General features: G+C 39.5%; 1 protein-coding gene across 1 annotated transcript; it reads left to right on the top strand.

The window, feature by feature from the left end:
• On the top strand, positions 1-25,681 carry LOC132891545 (interferon-induced protein 44-like). Its single transcript, XM_060929230.1, has 9 exons — positions 1-246; positions 660-692; positions 4,466-4,732; positions 12,831-12,861; positions 16,485-16,677; positions 16,789-16,929; positions 17,112-17,283; positions 23,944-24,044; positions 24,160-25,681. Exons 2-9 carry the CDS (start codon positions 668-670, stop codon positions 24,328-24,330), a joined length of 1,101 nt encoding a protein of 366 aa, XP_060785213.1. The 5' UTR covers positions 1-246; positions 660-667; the 3' UTR covers positions 24,331-25,681.
• Positions 25,682-25,982: the final 301 nt, after the last annotated feature.

The raw sequence follows: 25,982 nt of genomic DNA on the forward strand, positions 1-25,982 counted from the left end.
AGAATCATCAAACAAGCTCTAAAACAAGCTATAACTATATAATAACAGGGATACAAACAGGCAGATACATTTAACTTTAAATTTCTCAGAAAAAACCCTCCCCCTGTTTCCTCAAACTCAAACACACAGCAGTAAAAGTGAAAGAAGAACGAGCACTCGACGGGAACAGGAGCTGAGTTGTACACACATAACGGGAAGAAGAGAAACAAACACAGACCCCAAATTTCATTCTTACCTTCACACAAGGTAAGTGTTCTTTATTTAGAAATGTCATATTTAATGTCCAAAACTCTCTCTCTCTCTCTCTCTCTCTCTCTCTCTCACACACACTCACTCACTTCCTCTATCTTACATATACACACACACACACACATAGTTGTACTGAATATCCTAAAGTAGAATAAAGGACCCACTGATTGCATTGTTGTTCTTCATTTTGAGATATTCTCATTCGTATGTGCTTTGTCTGATAGATACAACATGGTGCTATGCTATTCACCACTTTTACATTCTGTTCATTTTTACTGGGGCACCTTCTTCATTCTCTATCTCGCTACAGTATTTAGCACTAACGAGAAGAGTTTCTAATATGAACAGGATAAAGCAGCTAGAGATAATGAGATGAGATTAATGTTTCCTTTATTCCCCCCTCAATATAGGTTCAAACATGGGATCATCTCCATCCAGACCTGGTATGTAACACAATCTGAGTTAGTGAAGCATTTAATTAAACAAAGTTTTATTTTAAATTCAACATCTGTATGACAGTAATATTAAACTCAATATTGCAGTGGGTAGTGCTTCTCTGTCTACATGCATATGTATATGTTTTCAGTAATTTTTATTCAGTATATCGAATGAGGGGCACTTCAGATTTAAAGCCAATTCCTCATTCCACAATTAAAAAAAAAAAAAAAAATCCAGCAGTGACCCATGTATCTGGTGCACTCTTGCAGAATTACTCCTAATTTCTAGTCCTGAATATGTTATGGAAGGGATACGTATTGAATGGTGTACTGTTTACGTCTGCACATGGCACTTCCCCCTAAGCTAACGTATTATCAGATGAGTGGCTGATAGCAGATGCAAGTGCAGTTTCAGCATGCTTTATTTACAAGTGGCAATCAGTCAAATCCAAAAACATGAATCAAGATCAAGGTAAAAGAATCTGTAATAATATACAAGTCAATGAGGCAAGAACTATGAACATGGAACGAGAAAACAACAAACAAAATCTTGAAAGAGGTACTGCACATGTGTGCAAAAATGGGCTTTTTGATATGACTGTACTTTGATGAACAATCAGTGCAGGTGTAAATATTGACAAATTTACCATTTTTAATAAAAATCAGGATTTTATGGGTTGAAAGTGGCTGAAAACACTGTCTAATGGTTAAAATCATCATGGACCTTGCAAGGCCAATACTGATATACAGTGTCTTGCAAAACTCTCTTGGTGTTTGTCCTGTTTTGTCACATTACAAGATAGAATTAAAATGGACTTTTGGGGGGTTCGCACTATTTGACTTACACAACATGCCTACCACATTAAAGGTGGATTTTTTTTTTTATTCTGACAAAAACAATAATCATGATGGAGATAAAAATGTGGAGTGTGCATAGGTATTTACCCCTTTTCATATGAAACCCCTAAATCAGAGCTGGTCCCACCAGTTAACTTCACATGTCACATAATTAGTTGATTAAGATCCACCTGGGGCGGCAAGGTGGTGTAGTGGTTAGCGCTGTTGCCTCACAGCAAGAAGGTCCGGGTTCGAGCCCCGTGGCTGGTGAGGGCCTTTCTGTGTGGAGTTTGCATGTTCTCCCCGTGTCTGCGTGGGTTTCCTCCGGGTGCTCCGGTTTCCCCCACAGTCCAAAGACATGCAGGTAAGGTTCATTGGTGGCTCTAAATTGACCATAGGTGTGAATATGAGTGTAAATGGTTGTTTGTCTCTATGTCAGCCCTGCGATAACCTGGCGATTTGTCCATGGTGTACCCGGCCTCTCGCCCATAGTCAGCTGGGATAGGCTCCAACTTGCCTGCGACCCTGTAGAACAGGATAAGTGGCTACAGATAATGGATGGATGGATGGATGGATGGATGGAAGGAATGGCCTAATCAAAGCCCAGACCTCAATCCAGTTGAGAATCTGTGCCATAACTTGAAGATTGCTGTACACCAACACAACCCATCTAACTTGAAGGAGTTGGAGCAGTTCTGCCTTCAGGAATGGGCAAAAATCCCAGTGGCTAGATGTGCTAAGCAAATAGAGACACACCCCAAGAGACTTGCAGCTGTAATTGCAGCAAAAGGTGGCTCTACAAAGTATTGATGGGAGGTGAATACCTATGCACACTCCAGATTTTTTTGTCATCTTAGTTATTGTTTATGTCACAAAAAATGCACCTTTAAAGTGGTATGCATCTTGTCTTAATCAAATGGTTCTAACGCCTCAAACATCAATTTTAATTTCAGCTTGTAATACGGTATGACAAAACAGAACACCAAGAGGGATGAATACTTTTGCAAGACATATATAGACATATATATATATATACCGTATATACACACAGCAATATCCCCAGTGTTGAATTAACACCCAGAGTGTTTATGTATGTCCAACTGGTCACAAATTAACTCTGAAAGTGTGAATTGCACACTGAGGATATATAAATTAGTGTGTGTTTCCCATCAAATGTGGATAACTTTATTATGATTTATTTTTAAATTGTATCCTTTTAAATTCTCCAATAATCATCATCATAATAATAATAATAGAAAATCTAACCAAGGAATAGGTACCAGTGAATAAAGAGATATTTATTAGGCTATTACATGAACTGAATAATGGGACAATAACTGTAATCATGAAATGGTTTCGGTTCCCAACTTTTTTTGAAACATGTTGCAAGAATCAAAATTAGGTGGCATGGTGGTGCAGTGGTTAGCACTGTTGCCTCACAGCAAGAAGGTTCCGGGTTTGAACCTCACAGCCGACGGGGGTCTTTCTGTGTGGAGTTTGCATGTTCTTACTTCAGTTTCCTCTACAGTTCAAAACATGCAGATTAGCTAAAAATACCCAGCCACTTGGGTTGCACAAGCCTCTACAGACTTGGTGCCGGTCCCAAGCCTGGATAGATTGGGGAGTGTTGTGTCAGGAAGCACATCCAGTGTAAAAACCTATGCCAAATTAAATATGTGGATCATGATGATCTGCTGTGGCGACCCTTAACAGGAGCAACTGAAAGAAGAAGAAATCTAAAAATGTAATCTAATGTCTAATTAGTTTAAATTAAATCTTATGTAATTAGAAAAGGCTAAAATCTTTATTAGCCTAATCTGTTAACCTTATCTATGTCTATGCATTTAGAGTGGGATAATCCACTAACATGTTTTAATGCACATATTAATTTGATTCAGATATGCTGATAATATACAATACGATTCATGAAAAGTCTTACCTTTTAAAAGAGCATCACAAATTATTTGTTCTGTTGTAACTCTGCTGCACTGCTAGTATTTGCTGCTAACTTCCCTGAACTACTGAGAGGCTCCATGATCTTACATTGCCAAAAAGATTGTCCATTGGAATGAATGCGACACTATAACTATACTTACTCACTCACACACACACTCTCTCTCTCTCTCTCTCGTTATACATGGCTCGTGGCTGTGAATACGTCAGTAAGCGTGGGACATGGACATTGCTGTCAATGATGGCCAATGTCAGCAGGCCATGATGATCTCTTGGAAAGCATAGTACAGCACTAATTTTGGTGCTGAAATGACATACATTATTTCACACTTTCTAAATTTCAAATATATTAGCTGATCCAGATGTATGTTTTACTGTAATTTTAAGCAGTTTAATAATATATGAAAGGAAAAATTATTAAAAGATTAGATGAAGCATCCTTTTGTTTGAAGACTGGGAAATTGGCTTGATATGTACATGGCCGGGCGGCACGGTGGTGTAGTGGTTAGCGCTGTCGCCTCACAGCAAGAAGGTTCCGGATTTGAGCCCCATGGCCGGCGAGGGCCTTTCTGTGTGGAGTTTGCATGTTCTCCCCGTGTCCACGTGGGTTTCCTCCGGGTGCTCCGGTTTCCCCCACAGTCCAAAGACATGCAGGTTAGGTTAACTGGTGACTCTAAATTGACCGTAGGTGTGAATGTGAGTGTGAATGGTTGTCTGTGTCTATGTGTCAGCCCTGTGATGACCTGGCGACTTGTCCAGGGTGTACCCCGCCTTTCGCCCGGAGTCAGCTGGGATAGGCTCCAGCTTGCCTGCGACCCTGTAGTACAGGATAAAGCGGCTACAGATAATGAGATGAGATGAGATGTACATGGCCTGGAAATTCATGATATCATATGAACAGCATGAGATGATCATGCATATAAACATGAACATATGAAATTAACCATTCAGTGTATCTTTGTAATTTCTTTTTCTGGTCTGTCTAACAGAATTTGACACAGTTCTGGCTAATAGACAAGTTTCAGAAGGACAAAATGTTGTTCTTTCCTGTGATGCAAGCACAGAAGATGTAACAAAATCATGGGAAAAGAATGGCAAAAAATTGGATTGTGTGCAGGGCAAGCATGTTGTGAAAAACGTTGGTAAAAGGTGCATCTTGGAAATTTCAAAGGCTGAGACAAGTGATGAAGGGGAATATACCATAACCTTGACCAACAAATCAGGTTCCATCTCATGCTCTGCCTCTGTCAGAGTCGGTAAGTAACATAATACATTATTCCTTAATATAAAGTCAGTAAACTAGACAAATTGCTAATAATAACTGTTCATAATCATACAAAGGGTGTGCTTAATCTTATAACAAAAATGGGACACAGAATGCAGGTACCACATCACATTAGATCTTCTATACATAGAGTCATGGGAAAAATAAAGTACACCCTCCTTCAATTCTATATTTTTATTTCTCAGGGTCTAAATATCAATTGTGTTGTCCTCATGAACTTCTAGAAACAAACAAATAACCTCAGATGACACAAAGGCAGAACAGATTTTGATTTTATTTGATTTATTTCTGGATTAACACATTTAAACAGTAATCCAAAGGATAACATGCAAAAGCAAAATACTTATTTCCAGCATGGTCCTTGGTGTTACACAGAAACATATAGACAAGAGACAGATAGACTCAGACTTTAAAAGACATACATTAAAAAATTAGGAGGAGAGAAGGACATCACATAAAACAAAAATAAAAAAATAAATAAAAAACACAAACTGCTGAAAATCTATTCAATTTAACAGTGAATGTCCACCTTATTCCATAATATCTGCTTTACCTGTCTTTTAAAGATCCCTCTAGATGTTCAAAGTTTAATAACTGTGGGTAAACTATTCCATGCCATGATACCAGTGTAAAAAAAAGATTTTTTAACTGCATTATTTGCTCTAGGCACCATGCAGGAATGGATGCTGGCCCTAGTATTATGATTGTGCTGCGTGTGAATCATGGTCACATTAGAACATAAATATCTGGGGGCGTAACCATTAACAATGTTAAACATATGGTTCAATTTAAGCTGTTCAACTCTTAAATGCACAGGAAGTAGACCAGCTATTGTAAACTCCTCCCTACCTACATGAGAACTAGGGGATGCTTTTAACAGGTACTGGATAACATTGTTTTGCAGCACTTGAAATTTGGTTCTAAGCTTCATTGTCAACCCAGAAAACCATGCAGAGCACGCAAAATCCATGTGACATTGAATCAAAGTTAATACTAATAATTTCTTTACAAAAAAAATCTAAAAACTTTGTCTTGTGGTATAAAAACTTTAACTTTTTAGAACATTTAGCTAAGACTTTAGCTGCAATGAAATCACCTATAAGTGATTGATCCAATGTTAGACCCAAATATGTGACACTATCCTTGGACACAATTTCAGACCCATTACACATCACATTCAAAGTATTTGATTTTAACAACTTCCTTCTTGTACCAAACAAGATTGATTCAGTCTTGCCCAGATGCATGGAGAGTTTATTGTCCACAAGCCACTGATTGACAGACTCAAGCTCAATGCCAAGAGTATTTTCAATGTCCTTGACATTACACCCTGGGACAAGCAAAGCAGAATCATCGGCATATAATAGTAACTTGCACCAAACTGCAGCTGACATATCATTTATATATATTAAAAATAACAGGGGCCCCAAGATTGAACCTTGGGGCACCCCACATGTTATACTCTGTGGATCAGAGAGGGTCCCCTCAACATCACATACTTGTGTCCTGTCTGTTAGGTAAGATGTGAACCATTTAATTGCTGAGTTTCTAAACCCCATACACTGTAACTTAGAAATTAAAATATCATGGTTAACAGTATCAAAAGCAGAATCATCGGCATATAATAGTAACTTGCACCAAACTGCAGCTGACATATCATTTATATATATTAAAAATAACAGGGGCCCCAAGATTGAACCTTGGGGCACCCCACATGTTATACTCTGTGGATCAGAGAGGGTCCCCTCAACATCACATACTTGTGTCCTGTCTGTTAGGTAAGATGTGAACCATTTAATTGCTGAGTTTCTAAACCCCATACACTGTAACTTAGAAATTAAAATATCATGGTTAACAGTATCAAAAGCTTTTTGTAAGTCAAGTAGAAGCATACTAACATAATTCCCTAAATCAAAATTCTGGCGCACATAGTCAAATAGATGAATGAGACAGGTGTCAGTAGAATGTACAGCTCTAAAACCAGACTGGAGCTCATATAATAGATCATGTCTGATGAGATACTCTTCCACCTGTTCATATACAAGACGCTCAAAAATCTTTGACATGGTAGACAGAATCGAGACCTATAATTCCCAACATCAGCTCTGTTATTTTTTTTAAAAAGAGGAACCACCCTTGCATTCTTCATGTCGTTTGGAAATACACCCTGACCTATGGACAGGTTTATGACATGGGCAGGAATACTAGATGTAACCTCAGCACTATCCCTGAGAAACCTGGAGGGGATAAGGTCCAAGCCAGTGGCCTTATTTACTGACAAGGTGGAGAGGCTTGCTCTAACTTTATCCTCTGAGACAGGTCTAATTACAAATGCATCCGCAGAGACATTTTTGCTTCTATAAAATGAGTTAACAAATGATTTGCCATATTTATCAGAAGCAGCTGGCAATTTATTAACCAGACTGGCAGCAACAGTTGTAAAATAATTGTTAAAATGACAGGCAATCCATCGCTTATCAAAACACATCTCATCTTCAATGGTAAGCCCTCCTCTACCAGCCTTTGATTTGGATTTTGCTGTCGATCCCATATAATTTTAGCCTAGTAAACTAGACCCACCCGCCTAGCGGCCAAAAATATTTTTTGCCTAGCGAATGGGTCTAGCCTCGCACCATATAAACAAAAACACCCCGGGCATCAAATCGTGCCCGCCAATCACAACGCAAGGTTTTTGTTTGGATTCTTTGGGCGGGCTTTTGCAGGAGTGACGACAAAGCTGTGCGACGCTGGAGAAAGTGCAACAGGGAAGATGGCTACGGGCTAGTGAACAGCACGCGTTTGACTCCGCTTTGGAATCAGTTTTAGAAGAATTAGACTTGGAGTTTTCGTTGAAACATGAGCAGGAAGAGGCTCTCCGCTCATTCCTTTTCAAGAAGGACGTTTTCACTGTTTTGCCGACCGGCTATGGCAAAAGTCTGATCTACCAGCTGGCTCCGCTGGTAGCCAAAAGGACGGGGCTAGTTTGTGCAGTATGAAGAATTAATAAACGGCTTTGAAACATTACTTTTTGATTGTTTCTTATTTTCCCGTTATTTTAAATTTAAGGGAAATTATTTCACCAAACACCACTAAATCAGTTTAAGCAAACCCTTGAAAAACACTTGGAAAAAAATGTGTATGTGGTACAGACTCCAAACTTGTGGTCATTATCTCCAAACTTCTTAATATCTAGAACCTGTTTATTAATTAATACGCATTTTGAAAAATTATTTATTTCAAGGCCTCCCCCACTGCTTTCTGTCGCTCTGACTACGTCACAGTCACTGTTGCGCTGATTGGTCAGAGCGTTGGCCTATACGCACAGAGACAGTTTGAAAGACAGCGGTTTGTTCCTCCTACCCGCTTCGGAAATGTCTACGGATCGAGGCCAGACTAAATATTCACATTTAGTCTGGCTTGCCAGGCTAATATCATTTAGAATTTGATGAGATTTCAATGTAGTCTTTTTTCCCCCAAAAAATGTAAACCAACATAAAGAAAACAGGTGGGAAAACATAAGTACACTGTATAATTCAGTAAGACATAGAACTAGCTTTAGTCACAAAAACTTGAAGTAAACATTTTCTGTCGGAATTTATCAGTCTTTTACATCAATCTGAAGAAATTTTGGCCAATAGTTCTTTACTATCATCATTCAGTTCAATAATGTTTGAGGGCATTCATTTATACACAGCTCACTTCAGTACCTGCCACAGGATCTTAGTGGATTTAAGGTCTGGACTTTGACTTGGTTGTTCCAGTGCCTTCATTTTTGTCTTCTTTAGCCATTCAGATGATAATTTGCTGGTGTGCTTGGTATCGTCCTGTTGCATGACTCAATTTCACTAGATTGCCTAACATTTGTCTCAAGAATATTCTGATATAAATTGGAGTTCATCATTGTCTCAACGACTGCAAGTTTCTCAGGTCCTGTGGCTGCAAAATAATCCCAAATCATCACCCCTACACCACCATGGACCACCACTGCCAAACATGGATCAGTGTATGAATTGAAATTGAAATATTAAAATCTGTTTCTTTTTTTGTCACCTGAGGTTATTTGTTTGCTTATAGAAATTGGTGAGGACTACAAAATTGCATGGGCGTAATCTATTGCAAGAACCTACCACCTTTCTGATTATGTAAAACTGTCCCCACTACAATTTTGATATTAGTTAAGTATATATTTAAAGGTAGACTGCCTTAATAGAACAATTAATGAATTTAGGGCTACATGAACCTAATTTCTCTGCTATTTTTTTCCTGCTTCACCGTGACCCAATTCAAGATACTATGTCATGCATCATGTGGTGGGCTTTCCCCATTCGTGCAAGGAATTGTGGGATACAAATTTGTAACAGGAGAGAAAAATGGAGGACATGAGTGTGCAAATGAAACATGAAAGATCGACTACAGTAATGGAAAGTGAGAAGAAAAGACGTTATGTTACGAAAGAAAGGAAACGCAGGACCGAACTAATGAATATTGGAAGTCAGCGAGCACCTCGGTGTGATCAACTGTTCATTTAGCAACAGAATGATGTAACTGGGGCGGCACGGTGGTATAGTGGTTAGCCCTGTCGCCTCACAGTAAGAAGGTTCTGGGTATGAGCCCAGTGGCTGATGGGGGCCTTTCTGCGTGGAGTTTGCAAGTTCTCCCGGTGTTTGCATGGGTTTTCTCTGGGTGCTCCGGTTTCCCCCACAATCCAAAGACATGCAGGTTAGGTTAATTGGTGGCTCTAAATTGACTGTAGGTGTGAATGTGAGTATGAATAGTTGTTTGTCTCTATGTGTCAGCCCTGCAATGAGCTGGCGACTTGTCGAGTACCCTGCCTCTCACCCATAGTCAGCTGTGATGGGCTCCAACTTGCCTGCGACCCTGAACAGGATAAGCGGTTATGGATAATGGATGGAAATTGACCGTAGGAGTGAGTGTGAATGGTTGTTTGTCTCTATGTGTCAGCCCTGCAATGACCTGGCAACTTGCCCAGGGTGTACCCCACCTCTCGCCCATAGTCAGCTGGGATAGGCTCCAGCTTGCCCCCAACCCTGCACAGAATAGACGGTTATGGATAATGGATGGATGGATGATATAACTGTCAGTGCATGGTCAAGGTAAACTTGTAGCTGGCAGTAATGCAACTCTGTGGATGCCAGCAGCTGTAAAACTCAAAAGAAGAAGAAGGTAAACCTGCTCATGCGCACACGGACTTACGCTGTCTGCTTGACTGCACAAAGCAAGTGATTTCATGCAAATTATTTGCTCAGGAATCCTCTTATAACTTATATAACTTGTATAACTTCCCAGCCATAGAATGCCCTTTAATTTTTTTTTTTTACATTTTTTTTTGAATAATACAGAAATAAACATATATCACCATGACCAAATTTCAGAGGGAACTAAATTTCACTAATTTTATGAAATCGAAAGGCTGCCTAGCTTTAAATCACACATCAGCTCTACAAAGTGTGACTTCCCTCATGTTCCCACTGGATCAGAAAGAGAATTTCGATTGGTGTTTATTTGCTTTGTTCCTGCCTAAACATGCAGTGTTGTGTTTACTGGACAACATTTTGGATTTAGAAAAAAATTAAAACTAAAAACAGGACAGTGCTTAATAAGAGGAGAGAGCTCACTAGAACACATTCCAGGCTGTCACAGGTGATTTGCCTTCTGTGGTCATAATGTGATGGTACTGGTATCAAATTAAACATGTAACGCTGATTATTCAGTGATATGAAATTCACAGTCAATTATCCTGGGCATACAGACTAGGAATTGTAATAGTCTTGCAAACATTAACACTGTAGAAGCAAAAATAGTTATGCATACTAACATTATACTAGTAGATAGTACAACCCCGATTCCAAAAAAGTTGGGACAAAGTACAAATTATAAATAAAAATGGAATGCAATGATGTGGAAGTTTCAAAATTCCATATTTTATTCAGAATAGAACATAGATGACATATCAAATGTTTAAACTGAGAAAATGTATCATTTAAAGAGAAAAAAATTAGGTGATTTTAAATTTCATGACAACAAACATCTCAAAAAAGTTGGGACAAGGCCATGTTTATAACTGTGAGACATCCCCTTTTCTCTTTGCAACAGTCTGTAAACGTCTGGGGACTGAGGAGACAAGTTGCTCAAGTTTAGGGATAGGAACGTGAACCCATTCTTGTCTAATGTAGGATTCTAGTTGCTCAACTGTCTTAGGTCTTTTTTTGTCGTATCTTCCGTTTTATGATGCGCCAAATGTTTTCTATGGGTGAAAGATCTGGACTGCAGGCTGGCCAGTTCAGTACCCGGACCCTTCTTCTACGCAGCCATGATGCTGTAATTGATGCACTATGTGGTTTGGCATTGTCATGTTGGAAAATGCAAGGTCTTCCCTGAAAGAGACGTCGTCTGGATGGGAGCATATGTTGCTCTAGAACCTGGATATACGTTTCAACATTGATGGTGTCTTTCCAGATGTGTAAGCTGCCCATGCCACACGCACTAATGCAACCCCATACCATCAGAGATGCAGGCTTCTGAAATGAGCGCTGATAACAACTTGGGTCGTCCTTCTCCTGTTTAGTCCGAATGACATGGCATCCCTGATTTCCATAAAGAACTTCAAATTTTGATTCGTCTGACCACAGAACAGTTTTCCACTTTGCCACAGTCCATTTTAAATGAGCCTTGGCCCAGAGAAGACATCTGCACTTCTGGATCATGTTTAGATATGGCTTCTTCTTTGAACTATTGAGTTTTAGCTTGCAACAGCGGATGGCACGGTGGATTGTGTTCACAGATAATGTTCTTTGGAAATATTCCTGAGTCCATTTTGTGATTTCCAATACAGAAGCATGCCTGTATGTGATGCAGTGCCGTCTAAGGGCCCGAAGATCACGGGCACCCGGTATGGTTTTCCGGCCTTGACCCTTACACACAGAGATTCTTCCAGATTCTCTGAATCTTTTGATGATATTATGCACTGTAGATGATGATATGTTCAAACTCTTTGCAATTTTACACTGTCAAACTCCTTTCTGATATTGCTCCACTATTTGTTGGCGCAGAATTAGGGGGATTGGTGATCCTCTTCCCATCTTTACTTCTGAGAGCCGCTGCCACTCCAAGATGCTCTTTCTATACCCAGTCATGTTAATGACCTATTGCCAATTGACCTAATGAGTTGCAATTTGGTCCTCCAGTTGTTCCTTTTTTGTACCTTTAACTTTTCCAGCCTCTTATTGCCCCTATCCCAACTTTTTTGAGATGTGTTGCTGTCATCAAATTTCAAATGAGCCAATATTTGGCATGAAATTTCAAAATGTCTCACTTTCGACATTTGGTATATTGTCTATGTTCTATTGTGAATACAATATCAGTTTTTGAGATTTGTAAATTATTGCATTCCGTTTTTATTTACAATTTGTACTTTGTCCCAACTTTTTTGGAATCGGGGTTGTATTTTCTGATGATTGATTGAACCTCCTGTAATATTTCCTCTTAATTCAGCAGCATGAACAGAGTGGCCTTTTTAAAGTTAAAGCGTCCTTTAGTAGACCTGTGTGCTTTAATGTTCTCTCATTGAGCACATCCTTCTGATGACAAATATGGTTGTCAGTGCCAGGATGTTACATACTGTAGTGGATGTTCATACACATATCAAAGAGAGAGAGAGAGAGAGAGAGAGAGAGAGAGCATACCTAGGCCAGGCAGAGAGAGGAAAAAGAGGTGACCAAGTAAGCAATTTTACTGTATTGATTTTCAGGAAATGCAATGAAAAATTCCAAAATTTTCTGAGGGCAAAACCCCACAGACTCCCAGACAAATTTATCTTGCCACCACTTTCCAAATCAAACTTAAACCCTTGCACAATTGTTATTTAGGCACTGATTAATAAAAATCATGGAATTAAAGGAGGATGAACTTTCTTTCCCTCTACGAATTTATTATAGTAGTTTACACTGCAAATGTGCATCTTTTGGAAATATGGGACGATACGTATAGTATTAAACATACTATGATAATATTTATTGTATTAATAACGTTAATTGTCGTGTTTTGTACAGAAATAAATGAATGGAGGAAAGTGCAATGGAGGTAAGATTACAAACATATTTTGTATAATGCAAGTTATCATTAGCTATACAGTGGTGCTTGAAAGTTTGTGAACCCTTTAGAATTTTCTATATTTCTGCATAAATATGACCTAAAACATCATCAGATTTTCACAAAAGTCCTAAAAGTAGATAAAAAGAACCCAGTTAAACAAATGAGACAAAAATATTATACTTGGTCATTTATTTATTGAGGAAAACGATCCAATATTACATATCTGTGAGTGGCAAAAGTATGTGAACCTTTGCTTTCAGTATCTGGTGTGACCCCCTTGTGTAGAAATAACTGCAATTAAACATTTCCGGTAACTGTTGATCAGTCCTGCACATTGGCTTGGAGGAATTTCAGCCCAGTCCTCTGTATAGAACAGCTTCAACTCTGGGATGTTGGTGGGTTTCCTCACATGAACTGTTCACTTCAGGTCCTTCCACAACATTTCGATTGGATTAAGGTCAGGACTTTGACTTGGCCATTCCAAAACATTAACTGTATTCTTCTTTAACCATTCTTTGGTAGAACTCTTTGTATGCTTCGGGTCGTTGTCTTGCTGCATGACCCACCTTCTCTTGAGATTCAGTTCATGAGCAGGTGACAGGTGATATTTTCCTTTAGAATTCACTGGTATAATTCAGAATTAATTGTTCCATCAATGATGGCAAGCCATCCTGGCCCAGATGCAGCAAAACAGGCCCAAACCATGATACTACCACCACCATGTTTCACAGATGGGATAAGGTTCTTATGCTGGAATGCAGTGTTTTCCTTTCTCCAAACATAATGCTTCTCATTTAAACCAAAAAGTTCTATTTTGGTTTCATCCATCCACAAAACATTTTTCCAATAGCTTTCTGGCTTGTCCACGTGATCTTTAGCAAACTGCAGATGATCAGCAATGTTCTTTTTGGAGAGCAGTGGCTTTCTCCTTGCAACCCTGCCATGCACACAATTGTTGTTCATTGTTCTCTTGATGGTGGACTCATGAACATTAATATTAGCTAATGTGAGAGAGGCCTTCAGTTGCTTAGAAGTTACCCTAGGGTCCTTTGTGACCTTGCTGGCTATTACACGCCTTGCTCTTGGAGTGACCTTTGTTGGTCGACCACTCCTGGGGAGGATAACAATGGTCTTGAATTTTCTCTATTTGTACACAATCTGTCTGACTGTGGATTGGTGGAGTCCAAACTCTTTAGGGATGGTTTTGTAACCTTTTCCAGCCTTATGAGCATCAACAATGCTTTTTCTGAGGTCCTCAGAAATCTCCTTTGTTTGTGCCATGATACACTTCCACAGGTCTTGGTTTACTCTTCAAGCTAGGAAGAAACTGGTCAATGCTACCTTCCTCCCAGTACTGGATTATGGGGATGTCATATATATGCACACTGCCTCATCTACACTAAAAACACTTGACATATGCCCCTTTTCCACCAAAGCAGTTCCAGGGCTGGTTCTGGGCCAGTGCTTAATTTGGAACCGGGTTTTCTGTTTCCACTGACAAAGAACTGGCTCTGGGGCCAGAAAAACCGGTTCCAGGCTAGCACCAACTCTCTGCTGGGCCAGAGGAAAGAACCGCTTACGTCAGCGGGGGGGCGGAGTTGTTAAGACCAACAACAATAAAAAGACCGCGAAAGATCGCCATTTTTAAGCGACGAGAAGCAGCAGCTGTACAAACACGAAGTCATCCATTATTATTGTTGTTGTTGCTGCTGCTACTTCTTCCGTGTTGTTTTTGCTTCGATATTCGCGCTAAGGTTTATGCAAACGTAGCGACGTAACTGACGTATACAGCGACGTAATGACATGGCTTCTCTTAGCACCGCGAGCTATGGAAAAGCAAACTGGTTCTCAGCTGGCTCGCGAGTTGAACGAGTTGTGAACCAGCACCAGCACTGGCTCCGAACCAGCCCTGGAACTGATTTGGTGGAAAAGAGGCAACAGTGAACCATGGTGCACTGCGTTTTGTTTTAAATGGCAAATCATGTATACATCACTGCCATCTTTATGAGATGGCTGGACTTAGCTCTCTGGCTCTGTGCAGATGGATTCCCTGGCACATATTCATCTACAAAGCAATTATTGGCAAATTGCCCAGTTACCTTATTAATCTTCTGACCTGGAAAAATAGCACATACAGTTTGCGTTCAAATGACACTCTGCTGTTCACAGTTCCATGCTCAAATACTGAGCTTGGTAAAATGGCTTTCAATTATTCTGCTCCTTCATATTGGAACCTTCTCCAAAAAGACATACAGCTTAGTGTATTTATTTCACTAGAGCACTTTAAACAGCTACTAAAAAACTTGAAATCAGACTGTTGCACATGTTTCCAATGACCCTTACCTATGCCCCCTTTCTCCATCAGATTTCTAATCAATTTAATGTGTTTTACTCTTCTTTGTTTTTGTTCCTTGCTTGTACTGTCTGTTATATGTAGCTTCTTTTATCTTTCCTGTTTGTTTTGATGTTGTTTTGTATTGTATACTTTGTTTTCTTTGTCTTAATAGTATGTATTTATATTGTCTATATGTATTCCCTGACCTGGCGACTTGTCCAGGGTGTACCCCGCCTTTCGCCCGTAGTCAGCTGGGATAGGCTCCAGCTTGCCTGCGACCCTGTAGAAGGATAAAGCGGCTAGAGACAATGAGATGAGAGATGAGATGAGATATGTACTCCCAGGGCTCCCTTGCAAAAGAGATTGAATATCTCAATGGGATATCACGTGGTAAAATAAAGGTAAAATAAAATAAATGTGTTGTGAAGATCAGACTTTGATAGATCCCTGTTCTTTAAATAAAACAGGGTGCCCACTTACACCTGATTGTCATCCCATTGATTGAAAACACCTGACTCTAATTTCACCTTCAAATTAACTGCTAATCCTAGAGGTTCACATACTTTTGCCACTCACAGGTATGTCTCATCTCATCTCATCTCATTATCTCTAGCCGCTTTATCCTTCTACAGGGTCGCAGGCAAGCTGGAGCCTATCCCAGCTGACTATGGGCGAAAGGCGGGGTACACCCTGGACAAGTCGCCAGGTCATCACAGGGCTGACACATAGACACAGACAACCATTCACACTCACATTCACACCTACGGTCAATTTAGAGTCACCAGTTAACCTAACCTGCATGTCTTTGGACTGTGGGGGAAACCGGAGCACCCGGAGGAAACCCACGCGGACACGGGGAGAACATGCAAACTCCACACAGAAAGGCCCTCGCCGGCCCCTGGGCTCGAACCCAGGACCTTCTTGCTGTGAGGCGACAGCGCTAACCACTACACCACCGTGCCGCCCTCACAGGTATGTAATATTGGATAATTTCCCTCAATAAATAAATGACCAAGTATAATATTTTTGTCTTATTTGTTTAACTGGGTTATCTTTGTTTACTTTTAGAACTTGTGTGAAAATCTGATGATGTTTTAGGTCATACTTATGCAGAAATATAGAAAATTCTAAAGGGTTCACAAACTTTCAAGCAACACTGTACATATAAAATGGCACATGTGCACTGAGTTGCTATGTATTGCTACAAAACATATCACAAATATACTATAAAACATGTAAATATAAGCTGCTGGAATCACACTTTTTCTTTTCTTAGAGAAACAGTTATGTTGGATTCCCTCAAGGCATTTCAAATTTGTAATGAAGTCCAAGAGCTCCGCTTCCTATTTTATGGACCAGTTGGAGCAGGAAGTTCCAGCATCATAAACACCATCAGATCCATTTTTGAAGGACGTCAGTCTGTCAGCTGTCTGGATGCTGCAGGATTTACTAAGAGTTACACTCTATATGTGAGTTCATATTATGCAGTCCAAAGTCTGTGACTTCTTTTTGCCTAGTATGCATGACACAACTAGCTAGGTAAACATTCATAAATATCTTTTTTTCTGTGGTACTTTCAGTATGAACGATTTAGATTTGCAAATGAAAATGGATCATTTCCTTTTGCCTTCCATGATGTAATGGGTACAGAAGCAGAATTTGGGGTCCTCACTGAAGATATCATCCTTGCTTTAAAAGGGCATATGAAAGAGGGTTACCTGGTAAGATAACACTTAACCTTTAGTGTACAACAATTCACTTTACTGTGGTTGGATATTCACACCATATGTAAATCAGTATGTTGCTATGTCAGTATAAAGCCTACCAGTGTAACCAGCGTAACTGTACTATCATCCAAGCCAATTTTGTATGACCACACAAACACATTTTTTCTTTTCTTCAGTTTAACATAAAAACTCCACTGTCTGAATGCAACCGTTATTACAACCAAAATCCCAGCTTGAGTGATCAGATGCACTGCCTGGTGTTTGTCGCACCAGCTGACAAGATTTCGATGATGAACAGAGATCTTATTGGAAAACTGAAGCATGTCAGAGATGCAGCAAGCAGAATGGGTGAGTCAGTTCATCAGCTCAATAATATTAGTTTATCCTTGTCAGGCACAATTAAATTTTATTTTTATTCGGTGCTCTCAGGGTAACCTGCTATTTTTGTGGCCAAGAACAAACAAGGATGGGTATGATAGCACAACAACAAAGTGTGAGGCAATCAAAATCCACTACTGCAATAGACCTTCTATTGGAAACATGAGGCCTAAGTTATATTTTAAAATTAAGCCTTAACAGTGCTTTCCCTCTTTTGTATAATCCAGAGTTGTGGATAAACAATTTGTCATCTGACTTCAACATGACTAGGCTTCTTCAACCAACCCCCAACAAAATGCAAGGAAATACAAAATGACTAAATGTGAATTTTATTATTAACAGAATAAACATATCTGTTGTGTTGTGGGTTTTTTTGTCTATCTTGTCTTTCCACCATAGACCCTGCCAATGATGAAATATGCAAAGTATTTTTTAAAGAGAGGAGATGGTTTAATTGATTGGGTATGCAGTGACATACTTAACATCACTTAATGTTACCATTTTAAGTTTAAAGATTTCAATTTTGTCTTGAAAGAGTGTCCAAATCTTAAGTAAGCACCTGAAGAGGAATTTAATTGCTTTGTTGGGGCGGTGGTTTCAGCCATGATGTCAGAAATAACACCGGCAATCCGAATTTGGAGCAGCCTCCAAACATGGCCGCCATGGACTACAACTCCCAAGCACTGCAGCACTTTCCCTCTCCTGAATTCTAATCATCACTACAGCTATTCAAGAGACTCAGTCACAAACACCTAGTGCGAAGTATCGCTCATTGTATCCATACCGGATCATACCGAGCCATTTATCCCGAGTTATTGACTCTCCATGACTTTGACCCTGTTTTCTGTTAATCCCTGACTCTGAACTTTCACCTTATCTCTGACACACTGTCTGTACGACCCCCTTCTCAACACTAACCTTGTTATTAGTTTCACAATTTGGAATTGGCTCCCAGTTTATGATGCACCCGCTCTCCCCTGTGACTGCATCTGTAAGTGCCTGCACCCTGACACATGAGTCAGCTGTGTTATCGTGCTAGGCCCTGTACAGTTGTAAAGTTTCCTTACTTTAGTGAGATAGCTTTCTGCAAACTATGGTTGTAAAAACCATGCTTGCAACCATTGATTGGGTACCCAATCAATTAAACCATCTCATCTCTTTAAAAAATACTTTGCATATTTCACCATTGACAGGGGCTTTGATGGAAAGACAAGATAGACAAAAAAAAACCACACACACAGCAACAGACAGGTTAAAGATGTTTTAAAACTCAAATCATTGAGACAGGAGTTTAAAAACATCTTTCTTAGTGACTAGCTTGAAATCAAATCAAGCAGGTTTAAGTCATATGAGGTTCAACAATTTTAAAGAATGTTGGGAGGACTTTATCATCAGTGACTGTCATTCAATTTCTGTTTTTAAGATTATAACTCTGTTATTCAGCTTAAACAATGTTATTCATGTAACTACTAAGAACTATTCAGCAACTACAATAAAACTGATGGAAAAGGGATGCAATTAGGACAACAATAACTGTACACTCACCATCCACTTTAATAGGTACACCTGCACATCCATGCAGCTATCTAATCAGTCAATCATGTGGAAGCATCAGTACAATGCTAAATAAATAAATAAAAATCAGATACAGGTCAAGAGATTCAGTTAATGTTAATGTCATCAGAATGGGGGAAAAATTGGATCTCTGTGACTTAAACCATGGAATAGTTGTTGGTGCCAGATGGACTGGTTTGAGTATTTCAGAGGCTGCTGATTTCCTGGGATTTTTGCACACAGTAGTCATACAGAGTTCACAGACAGTGGTGTGGAAAACAAAAACAAAGAAATTCAGTAGGCAACAGTCTTGTGGGTGGAAAAGCCTTGTTGAAAAAAGGTCAAAGGAAAATGCCCAGATTGGTTCAAGTTTCTAGGAAGGAAAAATTAACTCAAATAATCACTTATTACAACCATGGTGAGCAGAAAAGCATATCAGCATGCACAAAGTATTGATCTTGAGGTGGTTGGGCTACAGCAGCAGAAAACCACACTGGGTTCCACTCTGTTATTATGAACACTGACTCAATGAAACTGAAAAGTTGAAAATTGGGAGGGGGAATCCCCTGGTCTTTTCAGTCATCAACTGTCCAGCTTTAATGAGTTTGTATCCATGATAGCCTCAGATTGTTCTTACCTACAATCTGAGATGCTTTTGGGGATGATGGGACAGGTATCAAAGGAAAATTTTGAAGCAGATGCAGGGTGAGAATTGACCTCAGCATTTAATATTCACCAGACAGTAAATTAAGGATGCAGAATATGCACATGGTTAAAAAAAAAAGGAAGATGATTAAATGCATACCTGCGACCCTGAACAGGATAAGCGGTTATGGATAATGGATGGAAATTGACCGTAGGAGTGAGTGTGAATGGTTGTTTGTCTCTATATGTCAGCCCTGCGATGACCTGGCAACTTGCCCAGGGTGTACCCCACCTCTCGCCCATAGTCAGCTGGGATAGGCTCCAACTTGCCTGCGACCCTGTAGAACAGGATAAGCGGCTACAGATAATGGATGGATGTGTAGGTGCAATAGGCTTATCAAATCAGTCTCATGTAAAAAGGGATCAGTCTCATTAATCATTAATTCACGTGTCTAATAGTTTATAGCTAAACTGTTAAAATCACTGGAATAACTTGGTGGTGATGTTGCTATAGTTTATTGAGTATTGTAGCTAGAATGTAATACGTTTACTCTAGATCTATAACATTCACATAACAACCAAATGGGCAAAGACAATTAGAATACTTTTCTTGGCAGAGGTTGGCATTCAGTGAATGTTGTAGCAATAAACAGGACACAGTTTATTCCAAAGATACCATTTAATGAAATAGCTGACGTGAATTAGCAAACTAATACTGATCAAATATAGCAACAATAGCAGCCAAGGAATAATTCAATATAAATGGTGATACAATGTATACAAATAAGAATCAGTAGTGTATATGATAATTAAGGCACTAATGGTGATCAGAAGTAATAAGCTGTATGCCAGTGTTACAGTGTAGGGGCGAGTGGATGTTAAAATGTGATAGGGAAATCACGTGTTTGTGTGTGTTTGTGTGTGTGTGTGTAAGAGTGTGTGTGTGAGTGTGTGTATGGAATGGGAATGGAATTCGCGAGCCGTGCCAGGCTACGCCTAGAGACAAGGAGAGCGTGCGAAAAAGAAGAACAAAGGAATCTGTAGTTTAAACTAGTTTTGGCTAGGCCTTAAACCCAAATTCTACTCAACCCTTAGCTACTCCTGAAATCCCAATGTTGAGGAGTGGAGTACGACGGGGGGAGTTAAAAAAAGAGAGAGAGAGAGAGAGAGAGAAAATGCATGCATCAAAATGTGTACATTTAAACCATAAATTAATTCAAATGAACAACACTCTTCATATTAACTAGTCACAACTAAAGCTAACAATTGCCCAGATACCAGCCTTATGTGAGATTGCTCTTGTTAGCGATTGAAAGTGCACCTTCCATATCCAAAGACAGCGCGGGGTGCAGATCTCGGGAGAAAGCAGTTGTTCCTTTCACTTTTAGCTCATCAGCTGAAGATCTTCGGTGTCCCGTCAGTCATCCGATGATCTGGAAGGAATCTTGTTTATAGTTCGTCGACGTTGAGAAAGGGAAAAGGGATCCGGTCGCCTTTTCTCTTTGAAATACTGCGTGGGCTGCAGTAACTACAGTGCCTTGAAAAAGTATTCATACCCCTTGAACTTTTTCACATTTTTCCACCTTACAACCACGAACTTAAAAGTTTTTTTATTGAGATTTTTATGTGATAGACCAACACATAATAGCACATAAATGTGAACTGAAATGAAAATGATAAATGGACTTCAAAATTTTAAACAAATAAAAATCCGAAAAATGTGATGTGCATTAGTATTCAGCCCCCCTGCGTCAATACTTTGTAGAGCCACCTTTTGCTGCAATTACAGCTGCAAGTCTTTTGTGGTATGTCTCTACCAGCTTTGCACATCTAGACACTGAAATTTTTGCTCATTCTTCTTTGCAAAATAGCTCAAGCTCAGCCAGCTTGGATGGAGAGTGTCTGTGAACAGCAATTTTCAAGTCTTGCCACAGATGCTCAATGGGATTTAGGTCTGAACTTTGACTGGGCCATTCTAACACATGAATATTCTTTGATCTAAACCATTCCATTGTAGCTCTGGCTGTATGTTTAGGGTCATTGCCTTGCTGGAAGGTGAATCTCCTTCCCAGTCTCAAGTCTTTTGCAGCCTCCAACAGGTTTTCTTCCAGGATTGCCCTGTATTTAGCTCCATCCATCTTCCCATCAACTCTGACCAGCTTCCCTGTCCCTGCTGAAGAAAAGCATCCCCATAGCATGATGCTGCCACCACCATGTTTCACAGTGGGGATGGTGTGTGCAGGGTGATGAGCAGTGTTAGTTTTCCACCACACATAGCGCTTTGCATTTAGGCCAAAAAGTTCAACTTTGGTCTTATCTGACCAAAGCACCTTCTTCCACATGTTTGCTGTGTCCCCTACATGGCTTCTGGCAAACTGCAAACGGGACTTCTTATGCCTGTCTTTCAAAAATGGCTTTCTTCTTGCCACTCTTCCAGAAAGGCCAGATTTGTGGAGTGTATGACTTATAGTTATCCTGTGCACAGATTCTCCCACCTGAGCTGTGGATTTCTGCAGCTCCTCCAGAGTGATCATGGGCCTCTTGGCTGCTTCTCTGACCAGTGCTCTCCTTGCTCGCTCTGTCAGTTTAGGTGGACAGCCATGTCTTGGTAGGTTTGCAGTTGTGCCATACTTTTTCCATTTTTAAATGATGGATTGAACTTCTTGAGATGTTCAGAGCTTGGGATATTTTTTTATAACCTAACCCTGCCTTAAACTTCTCCAGAACTTTATTCCTGACCTGTCTGGTGAGTTCTTTGGTCTTCATGATGCTGTTTGTTCTTCATTGTTCTCTAACAAACCACTGAGGCCTTCACAGAACAAGTGCATTTATGCTGAGAGTAAATTACACACAGTAGGACTCTAAACTAATTAGATGACTTCTGAAGGCAATTGATTGCACTGGATTGTATTTAGAGGTATCAGAGTACAGGGGGCTGAATACTAATGCACACCACATTTTTCAGATTTTTATTTGTTTAAAATTTTGAAGACCATTTATCATTTCCGTTTCACTTCACAATTATGTGCTACTCTGTGTTGGTCTATCACATAAAATCTCAATAAAAAACTTTTAAGTTCGTGGTTGTAAGGTGGAAAAATGTGAAAAAGTTCAAGGGGTATGAATACTTTTTCAAGGTACTGTAACTGGTTCAGTTATTATTACAACACTGCAAAGGTCAAATTCATTGAACTTTGGCTAAAGGTCCGGTATCAATAGCTCGTTCTTTGTTCTACTCCTTCGGTAGCACCGATGCATCGGCTTCTCTCTTTCACACGTGGAATCCACTGCCAGAGAGAAAGAATTTAGATTCCGCCGTAGGTTTAATGCAGTCACTGTCTTTGGTATCCGGTATCATCTCTGTACCCAATACCATTACAGGGAGTCAGAAGAATGGGCGGAGATAGAACATGGCATCGAGTCCAGGGATTGGTATGTTTCAAAAATGGTTAGTATGGTTACAGGCATGGCAATCCATCCCTACAGATGGATGGATGGATGATTAAATGCATTATATGTTATACCAATGGATAATATGGGCATTTTGTTATTTTCAACAAATGAGTCCTTGTTCCTGAATATTATCCAAATATAAAAGGCTGAGCAACTTTTCTGCAGTCACACAGTCTTTTTCTCTTTTCTCTTTCTGTACTGTAATAATCACACTTGGAAGACATTTTCCTGAGATGGAAATAATGTAAAACTTGTTAGCAACACAAACGCCACTATTAGAAAGCTGAATGCACTGACTCACATGCTTCTCATTTTTACATTGAGACTAAATCTTGGGCTACATAACCGCATAACTTTGGATCAGATTACATGTAATGTACATATAAATTAAGACGGTTACAGTTGAGAATCCAGCCAGCATCACATTGCAGTGATTAGCACTGTCACTGTACAGCAAGAAGGTTCTAGGTTCAAACCTCACAGCCAGTGGAGGCCTTTCTGTGTGGAGTTTGCATGTTCTCCCCATGCCTGTGTGAGTTTCCCCCACAGTTCAAAGACAAGCAGATTAGGTAAAATACCCAGCCACTGGAGTTGTACAAGCCAGTGCATATTTAGTGCCGGTCCCAAGCCTGGATAGATTGGGGAGGGTTGCATCAAGAAGGTCATCCAGTATAAAACCAATGACAAATCAAATATGCAGAACAGTTCTTCTGTGGCGACTCCTAATGGGAGCAGCTGAAAGGAGAAGGTGGTTACAGTTGAGAATCCATATAAACTGTTCATTTGCAATCAAAATGCATTCATTTGGATTGGCAGAAACCTTAGTATGGAAACATAGACAATGCTATCAGTAAAGTGTAAGATCCAATAAACCTTATATCTAAATCTTTAATCAGGCTGCAAAACTCCACCACACTGCGAGGATTTACAATGAAATGAGTGATTGAGTTATCTGTGTACTGCCTGCCTATATTACAGGAATCCCTCAAGTGGTTTTCATGACAAGAGTTGACTGTGCATGTCCAATGACAAAGGAGAATTTGAGAAACATCTACAAAAGCAGAAAGATCAGAGAAAAAGTAAGTAATTTTGCTAGAGCAAGATTGTATTTCTATCACTGCAGAGATTCCCAACTACAATTTTGAAACTAACAAATTAATGACATCTCATGTGTATTTTTGTGTGTGTCTCCAGATGCATGAATGCAGTAATGTACTGGGTGTGCCTGTGAATTGTATCTTCCCTGTCTCGAACTATCATGAGCAGACCCATATGCATAAGGATATAAACTGCCTGATGCTGGATGCCTTAACACAGATTATCAACTGGGCAAATGATTATGTGGTCAGAAGGGCCAACATCTAAAGTTCACATCAACAACCAATATGTGAATCAAGAAATTTTATGCAAAATATGAAAGCCTGCAATGATTTGGTGACTTGTTCAGGGTGTACCCTGCCTCTTGCCCATAGTTATCTGGGATAGACTCCAGCTTGCCCATGACCCTGCACAGGAAAAATGGTTACGGATAATGGATGGATGGGATGGAATATGAAAAGCATAATGACAATTCACCCAGTCCTTAGTCCAAATTAATCAGTTGATGCAATGCATTTTAAAACATGAAACTTGTTTATACATGAACAGTATATTCATGATACGATCCAGGTTTTGAACAGGGCTTTAATGATACAAATATACAATTAACATGTATCCTTTGTATATAGATCCAAAAACCCTAGCCTGAATATTGAAAGTTACACTGCACTTCATCATGCTTCTTTAGTGGATGAAAGGTTTTGAATTTTTACATGATCATTATGGAATTGAGTGCACCAGTAGCGCAGATTAAACAATTTACAATTCTGGTTAATGGGAACATTTCATATGCAACTGTAATAGAATTCTACATATTGCTTGAATTACTACATGCTTAAGATATTTTATGCTTAGCTCATTTCACCTTTAACATATTAGGTTTCATGATAGTTATATTAATCATGCTTTTGTTTTTAAAAATCTGATGTATTATACAAATTAATGGTTAAATATACCTATAAATGGGAAGCACGGTGGTGTAGTGGTTAGCACTGTTGCCTCACAGCAAGAATGTCCTGGGTTCGAGTCCAGTGGCTGGCAAGGGCCTTGCTGTGTGGAGTTTGCATGTTCTCCGTGTCTGCATGGGTTTCCTCCAGGTGCTCCGGTTTCCTCCACAGTCCAAAGACATGCAGGTTAGATTAATTGGTGGCTCTAAACTGACCGTAGGTGTGAATGTGGTTGTTTGTCTATGTGTCAGCCCTGTGTTGACCTGGTGACTTGTCCAGGGTGTACCCCACCTCTCACCCATAGTCAACTGGGAGAGGCTCCAGCTTGCCTGCGACCCTGTAGAACACGATAAGTGGCTACAGATAATGGATGTATGGATGGATAAACCTATAAAATGCCCCTGTGTTTGAGTTCACACTCTTTTTATAAATACATTTTAAATTATTATATTTATATTAAATAATTAACCTGGAAAAGACATTTTAAAAATGAGTAGCTTAGACAACACAGTGAAATGGACAGATCAAGCACATTTCTTGCTCCACGTACTACAGCAAATGTACACATTTATGGCCCTCACAGGCAATTTGAGAATGTGACTGAAGTTAAATTGTTTATCAAAATTCAGCAACACTCACAATTAATTGCAATACATAAAAGAATACTTTGATTTATTTGATTCATGGACTCTTTGAGACAAATGCATGGATTGAACATGAAACTAGACAATAAACCCTTTAATGCATATTTTTAAATTCACACTTTTATTTGATTTTGACTGAGTTCTCTCATTACTGCAACACATTTCGCAATCTACAACCTGATATTTTTTGATATTTCATTGAAACCTGGCATATTTTCAAAATGATATGGCAAATCTTAAAGATCATGAGATATAGACTCTGTGCAACAAAGAGCAAGCTACTATTTTCCCATTTATTAAATTAACATTAAAGATGAACAAAACCCCA

This window comes from Neoarius graeffei, chromosome 9, assembly GCF_027579695.1.
Source record: "Neoarius graeffei isolate fNeoGra1 chromosome 9, fNeoGra1.pri, whole genome shotgun sequence".
In the NCBI taxonomy this organism is placed as follows: Eukaryota; Metazoa; Chordata; class Actinopteri; order Siluriformes; family Ariidae; genus Neoarius; species Neoarius graeffei.